The 18,923-nt window shown below is 33.7% G+C and overlaps 2 protein-coding genes across 4 annotated transcripts in view; both read left to right on the plus strand.

The window, feature by feature from the left end:
* LOC110109464 (peroxisome biogenesis protein 1) overlaps window positions 1–2,366 on the plus strand; it is a 63,896-nt gene extending 61,530 nt beyond the window's left edge. For all 3 annotated transcript variants that reach the window (XM_028701188.1, XM_028701189.1, XM_028701190.1), the window contains one exon: window positions 2,196–2,366. The gene's annotated coding sequence lies outside the window, so the exon portion shown is untranslated. The remainder of the gene's footprint in view (window positions 1–2,195) is intronic.
* Window positions 2,367–3,937: 1,571 nt separating this feature from the next.
* LOC110109465 (probable potassium transporter 13) lies at window positions 3,938–17,068 on the plus strand. The gene is made up of 9 exons (XM_028701191.1): window positions 3,938–4,102; window positions 4,598–4,829; window positions 5,742–5,990; window positions 6,573–6,623; window positions 6,952–7,212; window positions 7,286–7,338; window positions 15,476–15,590; window positions 15,702–15,956; window positions 16,164–17,068. The coding sequence occupies exons 1-9, from the start codon at window positions 4,058–4,060 to the stop codon at window positions 17,057–17,059; spliced, it is 2,157 nt and encodes a 718-aa protein (XP_028557024.1). The 5' UTR covers window positions 3,938–4,057; the 3' UTR covers window positions 17,060–17,068.
* Window positions 17,069–18,923: the final 1,855 nt, after the last annotated feature.

Genomic DNA, 18,923 nt, shown 5'->3' on the forward strand with positions numbered 1-18,923 from the left:
TATTTAATACTACTAATTTACTGTACTGATATTAAGCATGTGATATACTGAGCACATGATATAAAATGCTTGGATATCATGTGTATATTCCTATATGATTTTATTACATTAATTTGATTTCGACAGTCTTTACCGGTATTTTAATTTGATATTTTATATAATTTCTGTATTGATTGGTATTACTGATATGATCGATGATTGCTTTATAGATTTGAAACTCGTACTAGTTTACAATTTTATTAACTCGTATCGTAGTGTTTTATTATTTACAGATTCTACTACTATTGCATTTGAAATTTACTATTTATGCACTGATTCAATGATCATATGAATGTAACTGTTATGATTTAACTCTTGGCATGCATAGTGCTCATTTATCGTGCTTTAAATTCAGTTGTAGGTTTTGGTGACCTGCTGGGCTTTTTAAGCTCATTATATATGGTACAATGATTTCAGGTCAGGTCAGGGGAGTAGGAGTGCGAGGTTAATCATGATTCTTCATGTTCTGTTTCTGTTTTTTAGTTATTCTTTTGTACTCAGGATAAAATAGTTGTGATATGATTATGTAGATCTTGCGTAGTGTATATGATTTTTGGGAATGAATACAGATATGTACATTAATGTTTTGAATTATATAATCAATTTTTGTTTTTTATTAATAATAGATGATATTACATAGTTCTTGTTGTTATTTATTAAAAGATAAAAGAATAATTCTTCCAATTTAGATTCTGGACATTACAATATATGCAGGACTTGTTACTTGTGTTTATACACAAGGTGGTTTGCCCAATATTTTTCTATTTCAGTTGGATTATATCAAGGATCGGCCTGAAGCCCATATCCTTTTACTTTGGTCATGGATGTTCTCACTAGACATTTGCAAGTGGTTGTACCCTGGTGTATTCTTTTTGTTGATGGTTTTCTTCTTGTTGATAAGGCTAGAGAGGGAGTTGAAGGTAAACTTGAATCATGGAAGTCAACTTTAGAGTTTAAAGGCTTTCGTTTGAGTAGATCTAAAAATGAATATATGGCGTGTAATTTTAGTAATAATAGTTTTATTGGAGGATTGTGACTTTGGGTGATCAAGTTACATTTTAGATATCTTGGGTCTATTGTTCAGAGTGATGGTGAAATAGATGGGGATATTATTAGTAGAATTCAAGTTGGATGGTTGAAGTAGAGGAATGCATCAGACTTTTTGTGTGATATAAAAATTCCCCTCAAACTTAAGGGAAAATTCTATAAGATGGTGGTTAGATCTACAATGCTTTATGGTGCAGAATGTTTGCCATTAAAAGAGAATTATAATATTAAGTTAAGTGTTGTAGAGATGAGGATGCTTCGGTGGATGAGTGGCTTTAATCTTAGAGACATGATACAAAATGAGCATATACGTGAAAATGTTATAGTAGCTCCAGTGAAAGATAAGATTAGAAAAAATCGCCTTCGATGGTTTGGTCACAGAAAATGGTGACCTTTTAATGACCCGGTTAGGAAAGTAGATATATTAGGTTTGACTTATGTTAAGAAAGGTAGAGGTAGACCTAAATAGACTTGGTTAGAAAATATTAGAAATGACATTTCTTTATTAGATTTAAATGAGAATTTAACTTTTAGCATGACACAATGGAGAAAAAGGATTCATCCAGCTGGACCCACATAGTAGGATAAAGGATTGATGTTGTTTTTGTTGTTGTATGCTTAAATTGAATCAAGCAAAATTAGATTATTTTGAATTGTAATGTAAAATTTAAGTCACTTTGATTTAGTTGGATTCAGGTTTCGTTTGGGACAAGCTTTCTCGCTACTTTCTAAAGTAGCTTCATAATGTAAAATTTTGTAATTCAAAAAAAAAAAATTGTACTAAAAAATTGTTCTAGAAACCAATAATAAAGTTGTCCCAAATGAAGCCTTAGCGAGTCATCAAAACTAAAATATATATCCTTTGTGTAATTCCTTGGAAATCGTTAATATTGTATTATTGCTTACAATTCTTGCTTGTTTGAACATGTTGGACTTGGTTCTCATCTCGTCACTAAAGATAATATCTTCGACTTTCTAAAATTAAATGCTAATATCTTTAACTTGCAGGCATAATTTGAATTGCATTTTTCGTTTGTAACTATCATTCCATACTTGCATTCATTTGTATTGCTATTGTATCTTTCCAACATTAGCATTTAATTTTACAGGTTGAATTTTTTGAAGAGGAAAGCTGATGCAGAAATAAGGGGTGAGTTTCTTTTTATTATTTTTTTATCATAAAATTTCATTTTATTTTGAAGAAATCTCTTTTTTTTTTTTTTTTTTGGGATTATTCTAAGAAAAGTTATGTAATATTATCATATGTTAGGATGATCCAACATATAAGCTGTATTTTTAGTCCATAAGTCAACTTATCATCTCATCATGCAACCTCACTATGCCTTGTCATTCAAAAGTCAACCTTTAAAACTAGTCGACGTATTAAGATTTTTATGTCATGGCCAACCAAAGAACACTTACCCTCATTCAAAACTTAATTCCAAGTGCTTCTTCAAGTTGAAAGTAGAGTTAATTTGGAAGGTTCATGGGCTTCATTTGGGACAACTTTTTTACTGTTTTTTGAAGCGATTTTTTAGTACAAATTTTTTAGTTTAAGGCAACTCTCTAATTTTATATGCCATTGGAGCTACTCCAACATTTTCACGTACATATTTGTTACGCATTCTGCCTCTAAAAGTAAAGTCACTCATTTGCTTGAGAATCCTTATCTTTGCAACAATTCTTAATTATATGCCTCTCTTTTTATGACCAACATTTTACGTAGGTTTTGCCATCCTCTTATAAAATTTTATCTTGATAAATAAGAAAATAAAAATAAATTTATTTTAAGATAAATACAATATTAGTTGAAATTACTTCTTTTTCTATGGCTATTATAAAAAATCAAATATGAAATAAAAATAGAGATTAATAGATGACTGATATTTTAATAGCTTATATTAAAAAAGAAATACTTTATTATATTAATAATGAAATAATCATCAAAATTTTTTAGAATATGAATAGTGGGCGTTATAAGTTTTAAGTTTTTTACCATCTCTCTCGGAGGCCGAACGTAGTAGTACGTCCATAGGCACATCAGGTTCATTCACGTCAGCGGTACCGAGTGAAAGAGTGACGTGATACATTCTGATTAGTCTCCGGATGACGTTCAACATCCGCACAGAATAATTAATCATTAAGAGTAGTGGAGATTGCGCCAAAACGTTTGGCAATTCTTTTTATTTTGATGATCGTGTCAAACGTTTTGACGATTTCTACTTGCATGTGGGTTGAACCATTTTTTTCGCTCTTTATTAAAATTTAGACATTTTAAAATAAGCATACTCATAAGCTAAAAAAGTCATATAAAATTTTATTTAAATTTAATTTATTAATGTACCAAATCTAAATAACAAATTGTCAAATTAATAAGGCTTAATTACACTTCTACCCTACTGAGGCCTAATTAATTTCAAATCAAATAATTGTGGCAATATTAAAATGTACAAGAAAAGCATAAAAGCATATCACTTTATACTATTCTATTTACATATTTAACACTTAAAACTTTAATATTACATACATACCACCCATAGTTCATTTTCATATCAAATATAAGTGGTAGAAATGAAATATATGAGTGTTAGGAAAGAAATATAAGTGGTATATTTGATATTAAAATAATATAGGGTGGTATGTATGTAATATTAAAGTTTTAGATGTTAGATATGTAAATAGGATATTATAAAGTGGCATGTATGTAAATTTCCCTAAAAACAATTAATCAAACAACACTATTTTGTTGATTGAATTGTCATTTTGGCGCCATTAATATCATCTTCACCATCTGTTACATATTCAGAGCACCTTTTTTTTTTCGATTGCTATTGCGCTGAACTTTTCGGCAACAGGCTCAGTCCGATGCTTCCTTAGATTCAACGGAAGTGAGGAAGCCGTAGTCTGACGCAGAAATTTCGTGACATCGCCTGAGGAGCGGCCACCGGCGAGGGTTTTGGTGATTTGGTCAATGGATTATGAATCCGGCTTCTCTACGCCGAAGGCGAAGCGCACGGTGAGTTTAGCAGGCATTTATCGCTTATGCAAGGAATTTTTCTTTGAGATCGTTCATTATTTTTGGGTGGAACTGAGGTATGTGCGTTCTTGATACCATTTTTTCTGGCTTTTCTTGCGATTAGGAATTCTTGACGATGGATACTTAAATGATTTGTTTGGATTGGACGAAAGTGAGGGGAAGGAAATGAAATGAAATCTTAACCATTAATGGGTTGGTTATGAATCTGAATCAATTGATTTGAGCTTTTCAGTTATTTATTTATTTTCATTTCCTTCACTCAAATCCCCAGCATCCAGACACTGCCTGACTTAGATACACTCTGTTGAAGGCAGTGAAAAAATGCTTGAAGTTATTGTTTCGTTCGCGCTTTCCACGATTCGACGCTATTACTGCTGCCTTTACGCAATTAATTAACTTTGTTTGATTTGTAATCCTTCTAATTTTTTGTCAATCTTTTACTTTTATTTATGAGGGGAAAATTTAATTTTGCAGAAGCTATCGATGAACAACTTTTTGTTGGCCTACCAGAGTTTGGGTGTTGTTTATGGCGATCTGAGTATTTCCCCTATTTTTGTTTATAGTAATATTTTTTCGGGAAAGTTGAAGCTTAGTGAAGATGATACTGAAGTCTTTGGAGTCCTCTCTTTGGTTTTCTGGACTCTTACTCTGATTGCTCTCTTGAAGTATATCGTGATTGTATTAGGAGCAGATGATCACGGAGAAGGTTCTGTTTGCTTTTTTCTTTTTGCCAGTAATTTTAAATATGTAACATTCTGATTTGGGGATTAAAATTTATAAAGAAAAGAAATGAATGAAAAAAGAAAGCGGTTGTTTTTTTATTTATTCGGAGTTTAAAATGAGAAGAAATTAAAAAAAAGAAAGAGAAAGAAAAACCTTTCCTCTATATGGAGGGTTTTGTTTCTTTCCTTCATACCAGTGGTGGGTTTTATTTCTTTCCTCAAACTGGCTGAGAATGGATCGAAGAAGGAATTTGCCGAAGTAAACTTCTTATAATGCCTACAATATCTTTCTTTCAATAAAAGAATAAATGCTTATCCACACACATCGCATACATAAAATTCAAATTCAAGACGTCTTAGTTGATAATCTAAGTTCCCAACCAATAGACCAAAATGAGCTGTGTAATAAATGCTTATTCCCTTAGCTATATTTCTTCTTATGAGTCTATATAAATAAATTAATTATTTTTTATATACTTTCTTGATGAGAATATTTGATTTAGGCTTCGTTTGGGACAACTTTTTTACTGCTTTTTGAAGCAGCTTTTTAGTAAAAAATTTAATTTTTGTACTAAAAAACTGTTTTAAAAAATAGTAAAAAAATCATCCCAAACAAAGCCTTAGTCTCATGTTTGATAAATGAAAATTTTGTTTATGTAGAAAATATTCAAGTTTTGGTCATCTCTCATATGCTTATTAATCAAACATGTATTTTGCCCTACTTCGATCCCCTGAACTCCCAATGAAGTTTCAACGCATAATTTTCTTCTCTTTTAATATTGTCAACCACAAAGAAAATAATTTATATAATTTCTTTTCTTTTCTTTTCTAGCCTCAACTCCCAATCAGAGTGTTAAGAGTTGCTTGCTTTTTGAAAATTTTGATGATTTTGGCAGGAGGGGTCTTTGCTTTGTACTCGAGAGTATGTCGGAACTCGAAGCTTGGCCTTATAAAAACTCCCATTGTTGCTTATGAGCACTTTCCTGTATATGAATTCCAAACACCCTACGAGGAGAATAGGACGAGTTTGATGATAAAAGGCTTTTTTGAAAAGCATCAAAGATCTAGAATTGTCCTCTTCCTCATTGTACTACTGGGAACTAGCATGTTCATTGGTGACGGTGTGTTGACGCCAACAATGTCAGGTATTGTTGTGCTATGTATACACTTTGATACTCCTTTGCCAGTCTCCATCGCACCCCACCTCATTGTTGTGCTATGATTGTAGAAATTCTTCTGTGTGGACATCGAATGCAGCTCTATATCCGTAGATCAATCAGAATGAGTCACGTCAACGATGTCGAGCGCGATATCGAGCAGTACCGAGCTGCGATATCGAGCGGTATCCAGCAGTATGAGCCACAGTACCGACGTGAATCATTTTGATTGGTCTTTGAATGATGTTCGACATCCGCACATAATAATTTCTCCTATGATTGACAAAGATAATCCAGATGAAAACAATAGGAAAATTGACTACTATATGGTATGTGCTGATATTTATAATAAAAGAAGATTTATCAGTTCCAAAAAATATCCTTTTTAATGCAACAATAATTAGTCAACAGTAAATCATTTTTTAATAATATTTCTACTGCTTGTTACTGTAACATGTGCTGCATGATTTTCTCACACACACAGAAGGAAAACAAATCTACACTACCACAAACTTCTTTTTGTGTTCATCGCAAGCTATGATTACTTCATTGGCTATTCATGTTTTGCAGTTCTATCAGCCGTATCTGGTCTCAGAGTTAAGGTACCGGGGCTGCATGAAAGTGAGCACTCTACCGTATTTCAGCACATCATAATTCTTTCTTGCTATGAAAATTAAAATTTCAATTTTTTTGCGAAAGAATTAATATTATTGATGTGTGCGTCATTGTTTTGAAAAATTGGAAATAAAATTTTTTTGGTTGATGTCCAATGCCTCATCACTTCTGCTTTCTGTTTGTGATCTAGACCATGATTAACGTGTTATTGGGTTTGAGCTTCATTTATTCTCTCATCCTATATAATGAATCATCTTTGTTTAGGATTGTTTCTCTGAATTTTTATTTCTGCAACTGTTTTTTAAGCATTTGATCAAATTATGTTTCAATGCAGATTACACAGTGGCCATTTCTTGTTTTATTTTAGTGGGCCTTTTTAAATTGCAACATTATGGAACGCATCGAGTTGGTTTCCTCTTCGGCCCGCTGCTAATTTCTTGGTTAGTCTGCCTTAGTATGATGGGGATCTACAACATCTTCAAGTGGAATCCTGCTATTATACAAGCTTTATCGCCATATTATATTTATAAATTTTTCAAAGTGGTTGGAATTGATGGCTGGAGTTCACTTGGAGGTATTGTACTTTGTATTACAGGTATGTGATAGTTTGCTATATTTTTCAGACTGCATTTTGTTTGCTGGTGCTTGCTATCATTTTTCTACATCAGGTGCTGAAGCCATATTTGCTGATCTTGGTCACTTTTCAAAGCTATCTCTCAGGGTAAAACCTCTTTGCTTCTTTTATAAAATGCATAGGCTATCTGTTTTTAGTTAGGCCTATCTACTTGCAGTAGTTGATTGAAGGTATTGGAGTTGTTTGGTGATGCTTTTGAGCTGCTTTGTCTTTCAAGCGGAATATCTTATAATTTTGTTTTTTAATGGGAAACATTTGAAAAAAGAACTTCCCCGTATTTACTTGTAGCTTGATTTTGTTAAACCAAACAGCCCCTAACCTGCCCCTCATGGCTTTATGATCATGGACAACACATTTGTAGAGTAACTTGATAATCTTTGTAGAGGTTGCGGTGGCTTTATTTAGGACAAATTTTTAAAAGCAAAACCTTAAATAATATTATAGGCTGAAACAAAATCCAAAAAAAAAAAAAATTGAATTGATGCTGGTCGTTAACTTTAAATATTGTGGTGTGACGGCCAGGTGTGCCAGCTTAGTTGTAACAACCCGTATTTTGACTTTGTCAAATTTTTTTTTCTGAAGTCATTATAAGTCTAAATCATAAATTATCTTTGTCGTAGCATTGATATTGTAGTATTTTAATTACACGAATTTCTTCATATTTTTTAGGCACCGGTACAAATTCTTAAGAAATTGACATAAGTTGATACAAGTGGGGATCTTAGAACTATCAAGTGCCCAATTTGCAAACTGATTTCACTAGAATTTTTTAAATAAAATGTTTTATCTTATGGATATTTTTTTATAATTTTTGTCCTAAAAAAGTTTGTATGAATTTTATACTGAAAATTGATTAAATTATATAATTACATTAATATTATATTATTATTTTATTAACAAATATCTTAAAGCTTTACTTGAATTTATTAAATCCCATTTCCCTTTTCTTCCTTTCGGGTAATGTAGCTGGGGTGAGGGAAATTAGAGAGAAAGTAAGGAGAGAGAAAAAAATTAAGAATTTGGAGGCTGTTGAGTGATTTTTCATCCGTCAATGATGTAAAACATACATGCAAAGAGTTGCTTTGGGATTGTAACAATAAAGATTGAATTTGTGAGTTGCTAATTAGTAACTCGTGCTTCAATCAAGCTAAATTCTTAGAACTTTTCGTTGGAAGATTAGATAATGGCAAGCCGTTACAAGAGGTTAGCAAGACAATTGCAATAACAACAAAAATTAAATAGTAGTACTAATAGCAAGTAATCAAGAATCTACAGCGTAACATCAAGACAAGGTCACTTAGAGTTCCTACTCACTCAATCACTCTTAGGCTTTAGCGGATGAAGACGAAGCATACGATGAGAGAAACTGCCACTAGAAAGATGATATCGAAGGTTTTTATTGATGGAGAGGTAGCCACGGATGGAGAAGGGGTAGATCTCCCAATGAGAAGCCAAGGAGCCTTAGGTTTTTGGAGATCGATAGTCTCCGCTAAGCAGTAGAGGATGTGCTTGACATATCTTTCCACCATTTCGTCGTATTCCCAGTCAGGCTCGTAGAAGGGGGAGCGGAGGATGTTGATTTCCCCTCAGTCATTGTAAGTGAAGCTGTGATCGACCTCAGGATCGGCCATGCACCATAAGCATGAGAAGGAGATAACACAAGGAGGAAGACAAAAGGAGAGAAAGGGTGGTGGAGAGGGAGGCCGGCGGCTTGAATAGGAGGGAGAGGTGTGGGGACGGCTTGAAGAGGTGGGGATGTGGCTAGGGTTTGAAAGAACTTATGTTAGGTTAGGGTGGAGGTGTGGTTTAATCTAAATATGAAATTAATCTCAGATTTTGATTAAAGTTGGAGGAAAATAATTTGAAATTTGATTTCAAATTAATTGTAATTAAGGCATTGATTGAGGATTAATGGGGGGAAGCCAAAGATGGTGCCGACGGCCTGGAGAGAGAGGGGGAAGGGGATTATGGGGGAGTTAGGCTCTTTCCAAACAAGATATGACAACTAGGCGGGAAATAATGAATCCTTCAAAATTAAATTTCGAATGGATTTAAATTTGAAAACTTTCCTTATTTAGATTTCACAAATAAGGAAAGTTTTGAATTTCAAAATTCACTATTTCTTCCTTTAATACTAGATCTAAATTAGGGAGTCATTATGATGATAGAAATCATCATAATGGCTTGATTAATGGGTATGTGGCCGGTGGTCAAAGGGGGGAGGGGGATTTGCCGTTGGGTTGAGGTGGGCTTGGGGTGGTGGAGCTAGAGGATGGAGTGGGTGGGAGAGGTTAAGCAACCGGTGGAGGTGGACTTGAAGGGGACCACGGGTGGAAAGGGGAAGGATGATGAGGGAAACAGAAATAAAATAGAAAATAAGAAATTACCACGAGCCGTGAACTCTTCCAACGACTGGTGGGTTTCGCACTTGCTCACCTCGAGCTCTCTCCCTTCTCTCTAGTGATCACATAAGAAGAAGAAGAAACACAAGAAATTTTATTAAACATTCATCATCCCACTACAACACATAGTGCCACTATATATAGGCCTCTAACATGAAAAGAAAAAGTACAAACTTGTCCTCCGGGCTACAATGACAAGACACTCCCCATAGGGGTAAAATCGGAAAACAACACAACTAAATAAAACATCATGCATACAACAAGACTAGATAAAACATAAAGCGTCAAAAGTAAAGATGTTGAATCGTAGCCGTCGATCTACGATTCTGTCGCCGGTATATTTGTCTGAATCTCTGAGCGATGTCCTCATCAGTCAAGCCGCTCAAAGATTTGCTCATCTCGCTAGAAAGAATCTTTATCCTATTTTTTATTTCAATATTGTTGTATTTTTGGTATTTTTCGGTTCAAATTTGTATTTCATTATGAAAAAATGATGATAATTTTATATTGATAAAACTTTCACCTCATAACTTTTTATATGTTATAGAGATTCTGATTATTAACGTTTAAAGTATTTATTTGAGATTTTTCATTAGGTGATTTTGAAAATGTAGTGATTTTTGGTCAATTCAAAATTTTATTTTGACACTTAAAAATAGAGTTTTAATTCAATTAATGAATTAAAATAATATTTTATACGATCTCTATTAATTTGGTTAAATTCTAAAAATGTGAATTTTTTTTAGTTGAGTTTATGTTGCCTACCGTTAAAACATTTTGACATTTTTTGAATTATATTTTATTTATTGCAATGTATTGAAAATGAGTGTGGATATGTGATTGAGCAAAGTTGGTTGTTATATTATTGTTATAATATTGTTATAATAATATGCGTGTGTGAAAAAATAAGTAAAAACTAGTTATTTATTGGTGTTGGCTGAAAACTAATTGATCTGCACAAAATGGTGGGTTGACAGATTTTTCTTTAAATATATAGTTTTGTGTTATCTTTAACTGATTTGTGTGATATACTGATTGAAAGTTATGAGGAGATGATTATTGTGCTGACGGGCAAAGAGTGACAACTTTGTTTACTTAATAAATGATTTACTAACACTGATACGATGCTGAAAAAATAATGATTATATCATGGTTTATTGGTTTAGTGTGACTACTAAAATGCATGTTATTGAGGCATAATTCCTATTATTTTATGGATTTATTATTAGCAATGATATTGATTCATTGATACAAAAAGCACGATATATACATTGAGCACGTGATATATATATATATATATATATATATATATATATATATATAGGATATACTAAGCATTTGATTAATATATTAATTTTATGCTGGTATAGAATACCTGGATAGTATGTATACACTCATATATGATTTTACTGCTTTGATATGATTTTGACAATCTTTATCGATGCTTTTATTTTATCACTTTATATGATCTCTTTACTAATTAATAGTATAATGCGATAATTATTTTTTTTGATTTGATACTCGTACTAATTTATTATTGATAAGTGTAAATAATATTATATTTTATATGTTAATTTGTCAATAAAAACATGTTGTTTTAGTTGTGTTTATGTAGAAAAATATAAGAAATTGATAAAATTTCAAGTATGGTACAACGTCGTGACATTGAACACAATAATGCTGCGACGCCAACATTAATATTGTTGGAGCACCCAAATATGGACATGGCGGCACCCATGTCTCTGTTTGATAGCGCCATAAAGCCAAGTCTTTGTCTGCACAACGCCGCGGTAACAAATTCCAGCATAGCTAAGTCAAGGGAGTAACACGTGGACGTCACAGCACTCAACTGTCAACAGCGACACAACACATCGCTGTAACCATTCTGGCCGTTCGTCAGCAACGCGTCGATTCATTAAACAACGAGTCTATATAACCAAGCGCCGCAGTGGAGAAAACCCTTCAACGATGTAGCACCAGTTTATTTTATGGGCACTACAGCACAATAATCTCAAGCGCCGCTATGCCAAAATTCATTTTCTGTATTTTTTTATAAATAATACATTTGTACTTTTGGTAGAGGAGTTCAGTCACTTGTTTAATTTCATTTTTTATAGTATTTCTCTGATTTTTTCTTAGGAGTGACAACTAAGAGAATTCAGAGAAGTGCTAGATACATTTCATTAAAGTGTTTGTCTTATTTGTGGAAGCAATTCTATAAGTTTAAGGAGTGTATAGGAGTTCATTGAATCCATCCGATGATATCTTTTCTTACGTACTTTCTTTTTGTGTAATTAATAAAAATAATTTTCTTTATTTGCTTTTCATGTATGAATGAATTTTCTAATTTTGGATTGATGGTGTAAATGAAATATGGAGTACTAATGAATTCTCTTCATCAATATTTCATGATATTTTCAATATATCAGGTCTTCATTTAATACACATAATGGTCATATATATAGTTAATATCAGGTGTAATGTGGAGCCTAATAAAAAGAATGCAGGAACAATCATATATGTTGGATTGGTTATTGGTATGATACAAGCATATGTATAATATTTGTCATGTATCAAATTTATATATATGAATTGTCATGAGGGGGGTTTTAACAATACATGTTTTACATACTCTTCTAAGATTTCCATAGGGTGACAGATTATGGGAGTTTAAAGTAGTATTGAGATTGGAAGGGTTTAATCTGTCATTTGTCTCTTCACGCTTGATTGAGCGGTGGGTGATACATATGCTCTGACTAACATCAATATAAAAGAAAATCATTAGGAAACATATTACATTCCATCAACTCAAAACATTTTATCCAAATGGTGTTTCATTTAATTATTTTTATTTTAAATTAAGTGATTGAATTTCACAAAAACTTATTTTTTATTGAGTAGGATAATTATTGTAGTTAAAGTAGACAGTACTAGTATTTGCAAGTAAACATTCTTCCTCATGGGATCGATACTCTATCACTATATTATTTGATTCAGCACGTCTACTTACGTATATTAAGTGAGGTTTTTATAATTTTATATCAAAAAAATCTAAGTATTGTTTAGAGAATGACAGAGCCCTAAATCATTTTCATAATTCTTTAGGTTACTCAACAAAGGTAGATGAGATATTTTGCTAAGCTTTTCAATGAATATTGTTGAAATACGATTGACTTTAGTGGCCTTAGCACTCTAAATGAAAATAGAGATTTTTATTTTTAGCAGTATATTAATAAAACTGAAGTTATAAAGGCTTTAATGAAAATGACGGACCTGATGATATTCTAATAGAGGTGTGGAAATGCTTTGTAGATGAAGGAATTTCTAGGCTTACTAAATTTTTTAGTATTATTTTGAAGACTAAAAAGATGCCATATGAGTGAAGAATGAGTGTGTTGATTCATGTTTTTAAGAATAAAGGTAATGCACGAGATTGTGCGAATTATAGAGGAATTAAATTGACGTGTCATACTTTAAATCTTTGGGAGAGAGTTATGGAGCATATGTTATGGCGTGATACTAATGTTTCTCAAAATCAAATTGGATTCATGCCTGGTAGGTCTACTATGGAAGCTATTTATTTATTGAAAGGGCTGATGGAGAAGTTTAGAGAGACTAAGGAGGATCTACATATAATATTTATTGATTTAGAGAAAACATATGATAAAGTTCTAAGATAAGTGCTATGGAGAGTTCTAGAAAAGAAATGGGTTAATAATGCTTATATTCAAGTCATTAGGGATATGTATGCAGGAGTTGTTACTTGTATTCAAACACAAGGTGGTTTGACTAAGTATTTTCCTATTTTAGTTGGATTACATCAAGGATCAACCTTAAGCCCTTATCTTTTTGCTTTAGTCGTAGATGTTCTCACTAGACATTTGCAAGTAGAGGATGTACCTTGTTGTATGCTTTTTGCTAATGATATTCTTTTTGTTGATAAGATTAGAGGAGTTGAAGATAAACTCGAATTATGGAGGTCAACCTTAGAGTCTAAAGGTTTTCGTTTGAGTAGATCTAAAACCAAATACATGGAGTGTAATTTTAGTAGTGTTGCGTCCAAGAGTATTCGCGGCGGTAGAGAAATATACAGTTTATCGTCTTAGCGTTGTACGAAAATCCGGCACGCAATCAGATAAGAGAGAGGGTCTAGCATTTATGAGACACCAAGATTTTTACGTGGAAAACCCCTGAAAAGGGGGAAAAACCACGGGGCCTAGCCCAGTTTGAATGAATCCACTAGTATTGCAGTCGATTACAAATGAGGCCCTTCCTTGGTGGAAGGTCTTAGCTTGATGTACATCTTATGGAGTACATTACATGATATTAATACAAATAGTCATTATTGACATGTTCGTTTGGTCGGAAGGACCGTAGTCGGAGGGCGACGGAGGTCAGAAGACTTGTATCTGGCGGGCGACATAAGTCAGGAGGACCGTAGTCGACGGGCGACGGAGGTCGGAAAAACTGTAGTCGGCGGGCGACATAAGTCAGGAGGACCGTAGTCGGAGGGAGTCCAACAATGGAAAGAAATCCATCTTCGCGTAGACGTCCAGCGAAGTCCGATAACCGGTAGAAGTCCGGCGTCGGGTAGAAACTTGGCGAAGAGTGAAGGTTCACGTCGGGTAGAAGTCCGACGTCTGTTGGTGGCAAAGGAGAACTCCGGCTTCACTTGGGCGGAGTTTTGGCGTTAAGAGGGAACTCTGTTGTTAATTGGGAAGGATTTCAGGATCACGTGGAAGTTGTGCAGAATTCTTGCGTTTCCTAAGAATCCTGCAGAGTTCCGACGTCTTCAGGCGGCAGGAAGAGCTCCGGCGGTGGTCGAGGAGGAACTTCTTCCTTTTCCTCCTCTTCCTTCACTTGAGCCTCCTTTGTGTAGAATGAGGGCTCTATTTATAGTTTTTCTGGAGTGGCACTCAATATGGGTTTGAATGAACGGCTGATATTGAATCCTACGATCATGCACCGTTCGTTGGACATTTGAAGGTCTTAATGATGTCGGAATTTGGCGATCTTGGGCTCGTTGGATTCGTCTCGTCGAGGCGCTCGATTCGAGTATAAGCTCGTCAAAATCGGAGACCGTTTGGTAACTCAAATTGCGGTTTGAACCTTCCAACAGCGCTTTGAGCCCTTGATTCAGACTCATTTGGACTCGGATTGGGTTGATCTTGGTGTCGTTGGGTTCGTATTTTCGAGACGCTCAGTTTGACTGTAAGCTCGCTGAAATCGGAGTTCGGGTGCTCCCAAAATTAATTTTTGAAGTTTCCGACTAGCTTTTGCCTCGAGATTCGTGCCCGATCAAGCTAATTTTGTGATGACGTATCAAGTAGTAATACAACTAGTGAGGGATTATAACTTTAAGCGATCAAGTCATTAATAAGTTTACTTGTTTTAGATATCTTGAGTCTATTATTCAGAGTGATGGTGAAATATATGGGGATTTTGTTAGTAGAATCCAAAGTAGGATGGTTGAAGTGGAGGAATGCTTGATAGCATTCTTTGATTTGAAGTTATTATAATACAAAATAAATAAATAATTTGCTATATTTTTCATTTTAAAATAAATTAAAATTATTTGAACCATATTGCTAACACTACAAATTCATTAATTTTTTGAATTAATATCTATAGAAATTCAAATGCTTTAAAATTAAATGCACATGCTACGGATTGATAAATTGTGTAGAGAAAGATTTAAACTTACATTCATTAAGTATCACATTTCTATATAATTAATCCTAATTAAAATATAAGAAAAAAATATTAACGTGTTAGTTTTGTTCATATCCTTTTTATTAAACTGTAAATTTTTTTTGTTGCAGATAGCATTTTCAGCGCTAGTTTTTCCAAGTTTATTACTAGCATACATGGGTGAAGCTGCCTTCCTTTCCAAGCACAAAGAGGATTCTCAATTGAGTTTTTACCGATCTATCCCAGGCACAAGCTTAAAGCTTTTTACCTTATTTCATATTACGACTGTTACAATATAGCCCTTATATGATCAGACTAATTTAGCTGATGAAATCTTTCTTTTTAATTCCAATATAGAGAGCATATATTGGCCTGTATATATCATCGCCACACTAGCTACAATAGTTGCGAGCCAGCCGATGATTTCCGCCATTTTCTCCATAATCAGTCAATGTAGGGCCCTGAACTGCTTTCCTCGCGTGAAGATCATTCATACATCAAACCATGTCCATGGCCAGATATACATACCAGAAATCAACTGGCTTTTAATGCTTCTATGCATGTCTGTCACAATTGGCTTTAAAGATACCACTGCAATTGGAAATGCTTATGGTGCGTTTTCTACCTCTTCTTCCCTCTTCGGCTTTGTTTTATTCTACTTCTTAAATAATTTTTTAGTATAAAAATTTTAATTTTTTATTAGAAAGCTGTTTTATGAAGAAGTAAGAAAGTCGTCCCAAATGAAACCTTAGAATTCAAAGGTTGGAATTTTTTATCTTTTCTTCTCGCAAAAATTTTACAATTTCTCTAAAAGTCCAGGGCTTTCAGTGATCACAGTAATGTTTGTCACAACATGCCTTATGTTCCTCATCATCACCACAGTGTGGAACCAGAACATTCTCTTAGCAACTCTCTTTGCTATCACCTTTGGTTCTGTGGAGCTTTTCTACTTATCAGCCTGCCTTGTTAAGTTCCCACATGGAGCCTGGCTTCCGCTTGTCTTCTCTCTTATCATTCTATTTGTTATGACTATTTGGCATTATGGTACATCAACGAAACTGGCTTATGAGCTACAGAACAAAGTGCAGCTTGACAGCATTCTCAACTTCAGCGTCGGCCTTGTTCGTGTTCCTGGCATTGGCTTTGTCTTCTCGACCATCCCAGATGTCATTCCTCCAATGTTTTGTCACTTCATTACCAACTTCCCTGCCTTCCATCGTATCATAATCTTTGTAAACTTGCAGACTGTGGCCTTGCCAAGAATCCCACTAGAAGAGCATTTTTTGATTAGCCGAATTGGTCCTAAAGAGTTTGGCTTCTTTGGGTGCATTGTAAGATATGGATATAAGGATTCCCGTGGAGAATTTAGTGAATTTGAAGAAGAGCTGCTAAACAAAGTTTCAGAATTTTTGCTGCTTGAAGGCAGCAATAATGTCTCTAGTTCCGACGAGTCTAATGAGAACTTAATGATGGAGATATCAGAGAAGATGCCATTGAGAGATGAAGTGATGGAACTGATGGAGGAAAGGAAAGCTGGTGTGGCTTACATGATAGGCCACACGGATGTCCTGGCTCATTCTTCCTCATCTTTCTTCAAGAAGAATATGATCAACTTGGTCTATGGATTTCTACGGCGGAATTGCCGGCAAGTGGCGGTGGCGCTCAGAATCCCCCGAGCTTCATTGATAGAGGTTGGTGTACAATATCGCGTTTGATAGATTGTAGATGGTGATTCTTTGGCTTTGTTTGGGATGGCTTTTTTACTGTTTTTTGAAGCAGTTTTTTAATACAAAAATTTTAATTTTTATGCTAAAAAACTACTTCAAGAAACAATAAACCAAACGAAATCTTTCTCTTTATTGGTCATCACCAGAAGTATTTAGCATCTTTCAGTTTTCGAAGAGTTGTTGGCTAAACTGATATTAGAAATTTGAACACGATTTTCTATCTAACTGGAAGGTAGAAGGAGCTGGGTGTTGATTCTTTTTGTTGGAATAAGTTGGCTAAGCTATCCTCTGGGATTAAATTGAAGTTAGTATACTGAGCTTATTGCATTTAGGAAGTCATTGCTGATAGAGTTCTGAAGTGAAAATTATCTTCATCTGATGCAGAAGGAAATGGATATTTGTTGTTACAAATACCCAAATGTACTTACTAATCAATCTGTAGATAATGCAGAAATTTTGTTTTCAGGGAGGGAATGGAAGATTTGTTGGTATGAATACAATTGAGAGTACATCAGTATAGAAGCTTCATAGGGAGGAGAAATATGAAATATTATTAGCAAACGCAGTATATTAATCATATAAGATTATTTCAGGTACTCTAAATATGTTGGTGATTTCCATAAGTTTTAGTTTTTACCAAATTTTTATTATTTTGGGTATGCTCGGCACGCGACAGCTAGTTCGGGAATTCAAAATTTTTAAAATTAAACGGGTTTTCGGGTTGACCCGGCAACCCGCCGGGTCAACCCGAACCCGACCCGTTTTTTCAAACGGGTCAGATCTGCGAACTCGAAGATAAACGGGTCGGGTCCAACCCGGATTTTCCAGGTCGGGTCCGGGTCGGGTTTTCGGGTCAGGTCAAAAGTTGACACCCCTAATTTTGGGCTGTGATTTGGAATTTGCTATGTTGATGTTCTTTTTCTGCAATTGAGAAATTATTCTGTGCGGTCACGGGATCATTTAAAGGTAAATCATGATGTGACACGTCAGCTGATACACAACAAAAAATGATGTGACGCATCCTGATTTGCCTCTAGACTGTGTTTGGAGATCGCATAGAATAATTTCTCTTGCTATCTATCACGCAATGAAATGTACTTTTTTTAATGAAAAATGAGTTTTTGTTGATTTGGATTGTCTTATAATTTACAAGAATAATAGAGATCTTTACTTGACGAGTAATTGTAGACCAATAGTCTAACAAATAAAAATAGAAAAATCCTTTTTTATTTATTTACTGTTTTTTTATGGGAAACTTTAATATGTTTGATTTTTATAAATTTTAAGATTATTAAAATACTGAGATTTTGTTGTTTATCAGGTGATGAACAACACACCAAACATTTTAAATATTATTTCAGAATATTATTGCAATATTTAATATTTCTTTATTTTTAAAAATATTTAGGGATTTTCTAAAAGCTCGGTGAATTATGATTTTAGTATTTGAAAAAGTTCTTTTTATCTTCACATATTTTATGCTATTTGACTAAGATTTGTTTTAAAAAAAAATATTTCTCATGTTTTAATGACTCTGAAAAAAAAAATTACTTATATAAATATTAAATGAAGTACCATTATTAATAATAATTTTATTAAATTTTTGTTAGTTTCAACATTAATTTTTTTAATATAGCACAATTATAGTTCTTAAAATATCTATATGATCTTCGAACTTTCATTATTCTTTAATGAATCGCTTTTAAAGCAATATTTATCAACATAAGCTAAAAAAGCAATTACTTTTTAAATGTAGACCATTTTTTTAAATAATATTCCTTCCTTGCATGGCAAAAAGTTTGATGTGATAGAGATTAGAGAGATAGCTTTGTCTCGATTTTGCACAAAGATT

This window comes from Dendrobium catenatum, unplaced genomic scaffold (assembly GCF_001605985.2).
Source record: "Dendrobium catenatum unplaced genomic scaffold, ASM160598v2 fragScaff_scaffold_1644, whole genome shotgun sequence".
Taxonomy (NCBI): Eukaryota; Viridiplantae; Streptophyta; class Magnoliopsida; order Asparagales; family Orchidaceae; genus Dendrobium; species Dendrobium catenatum.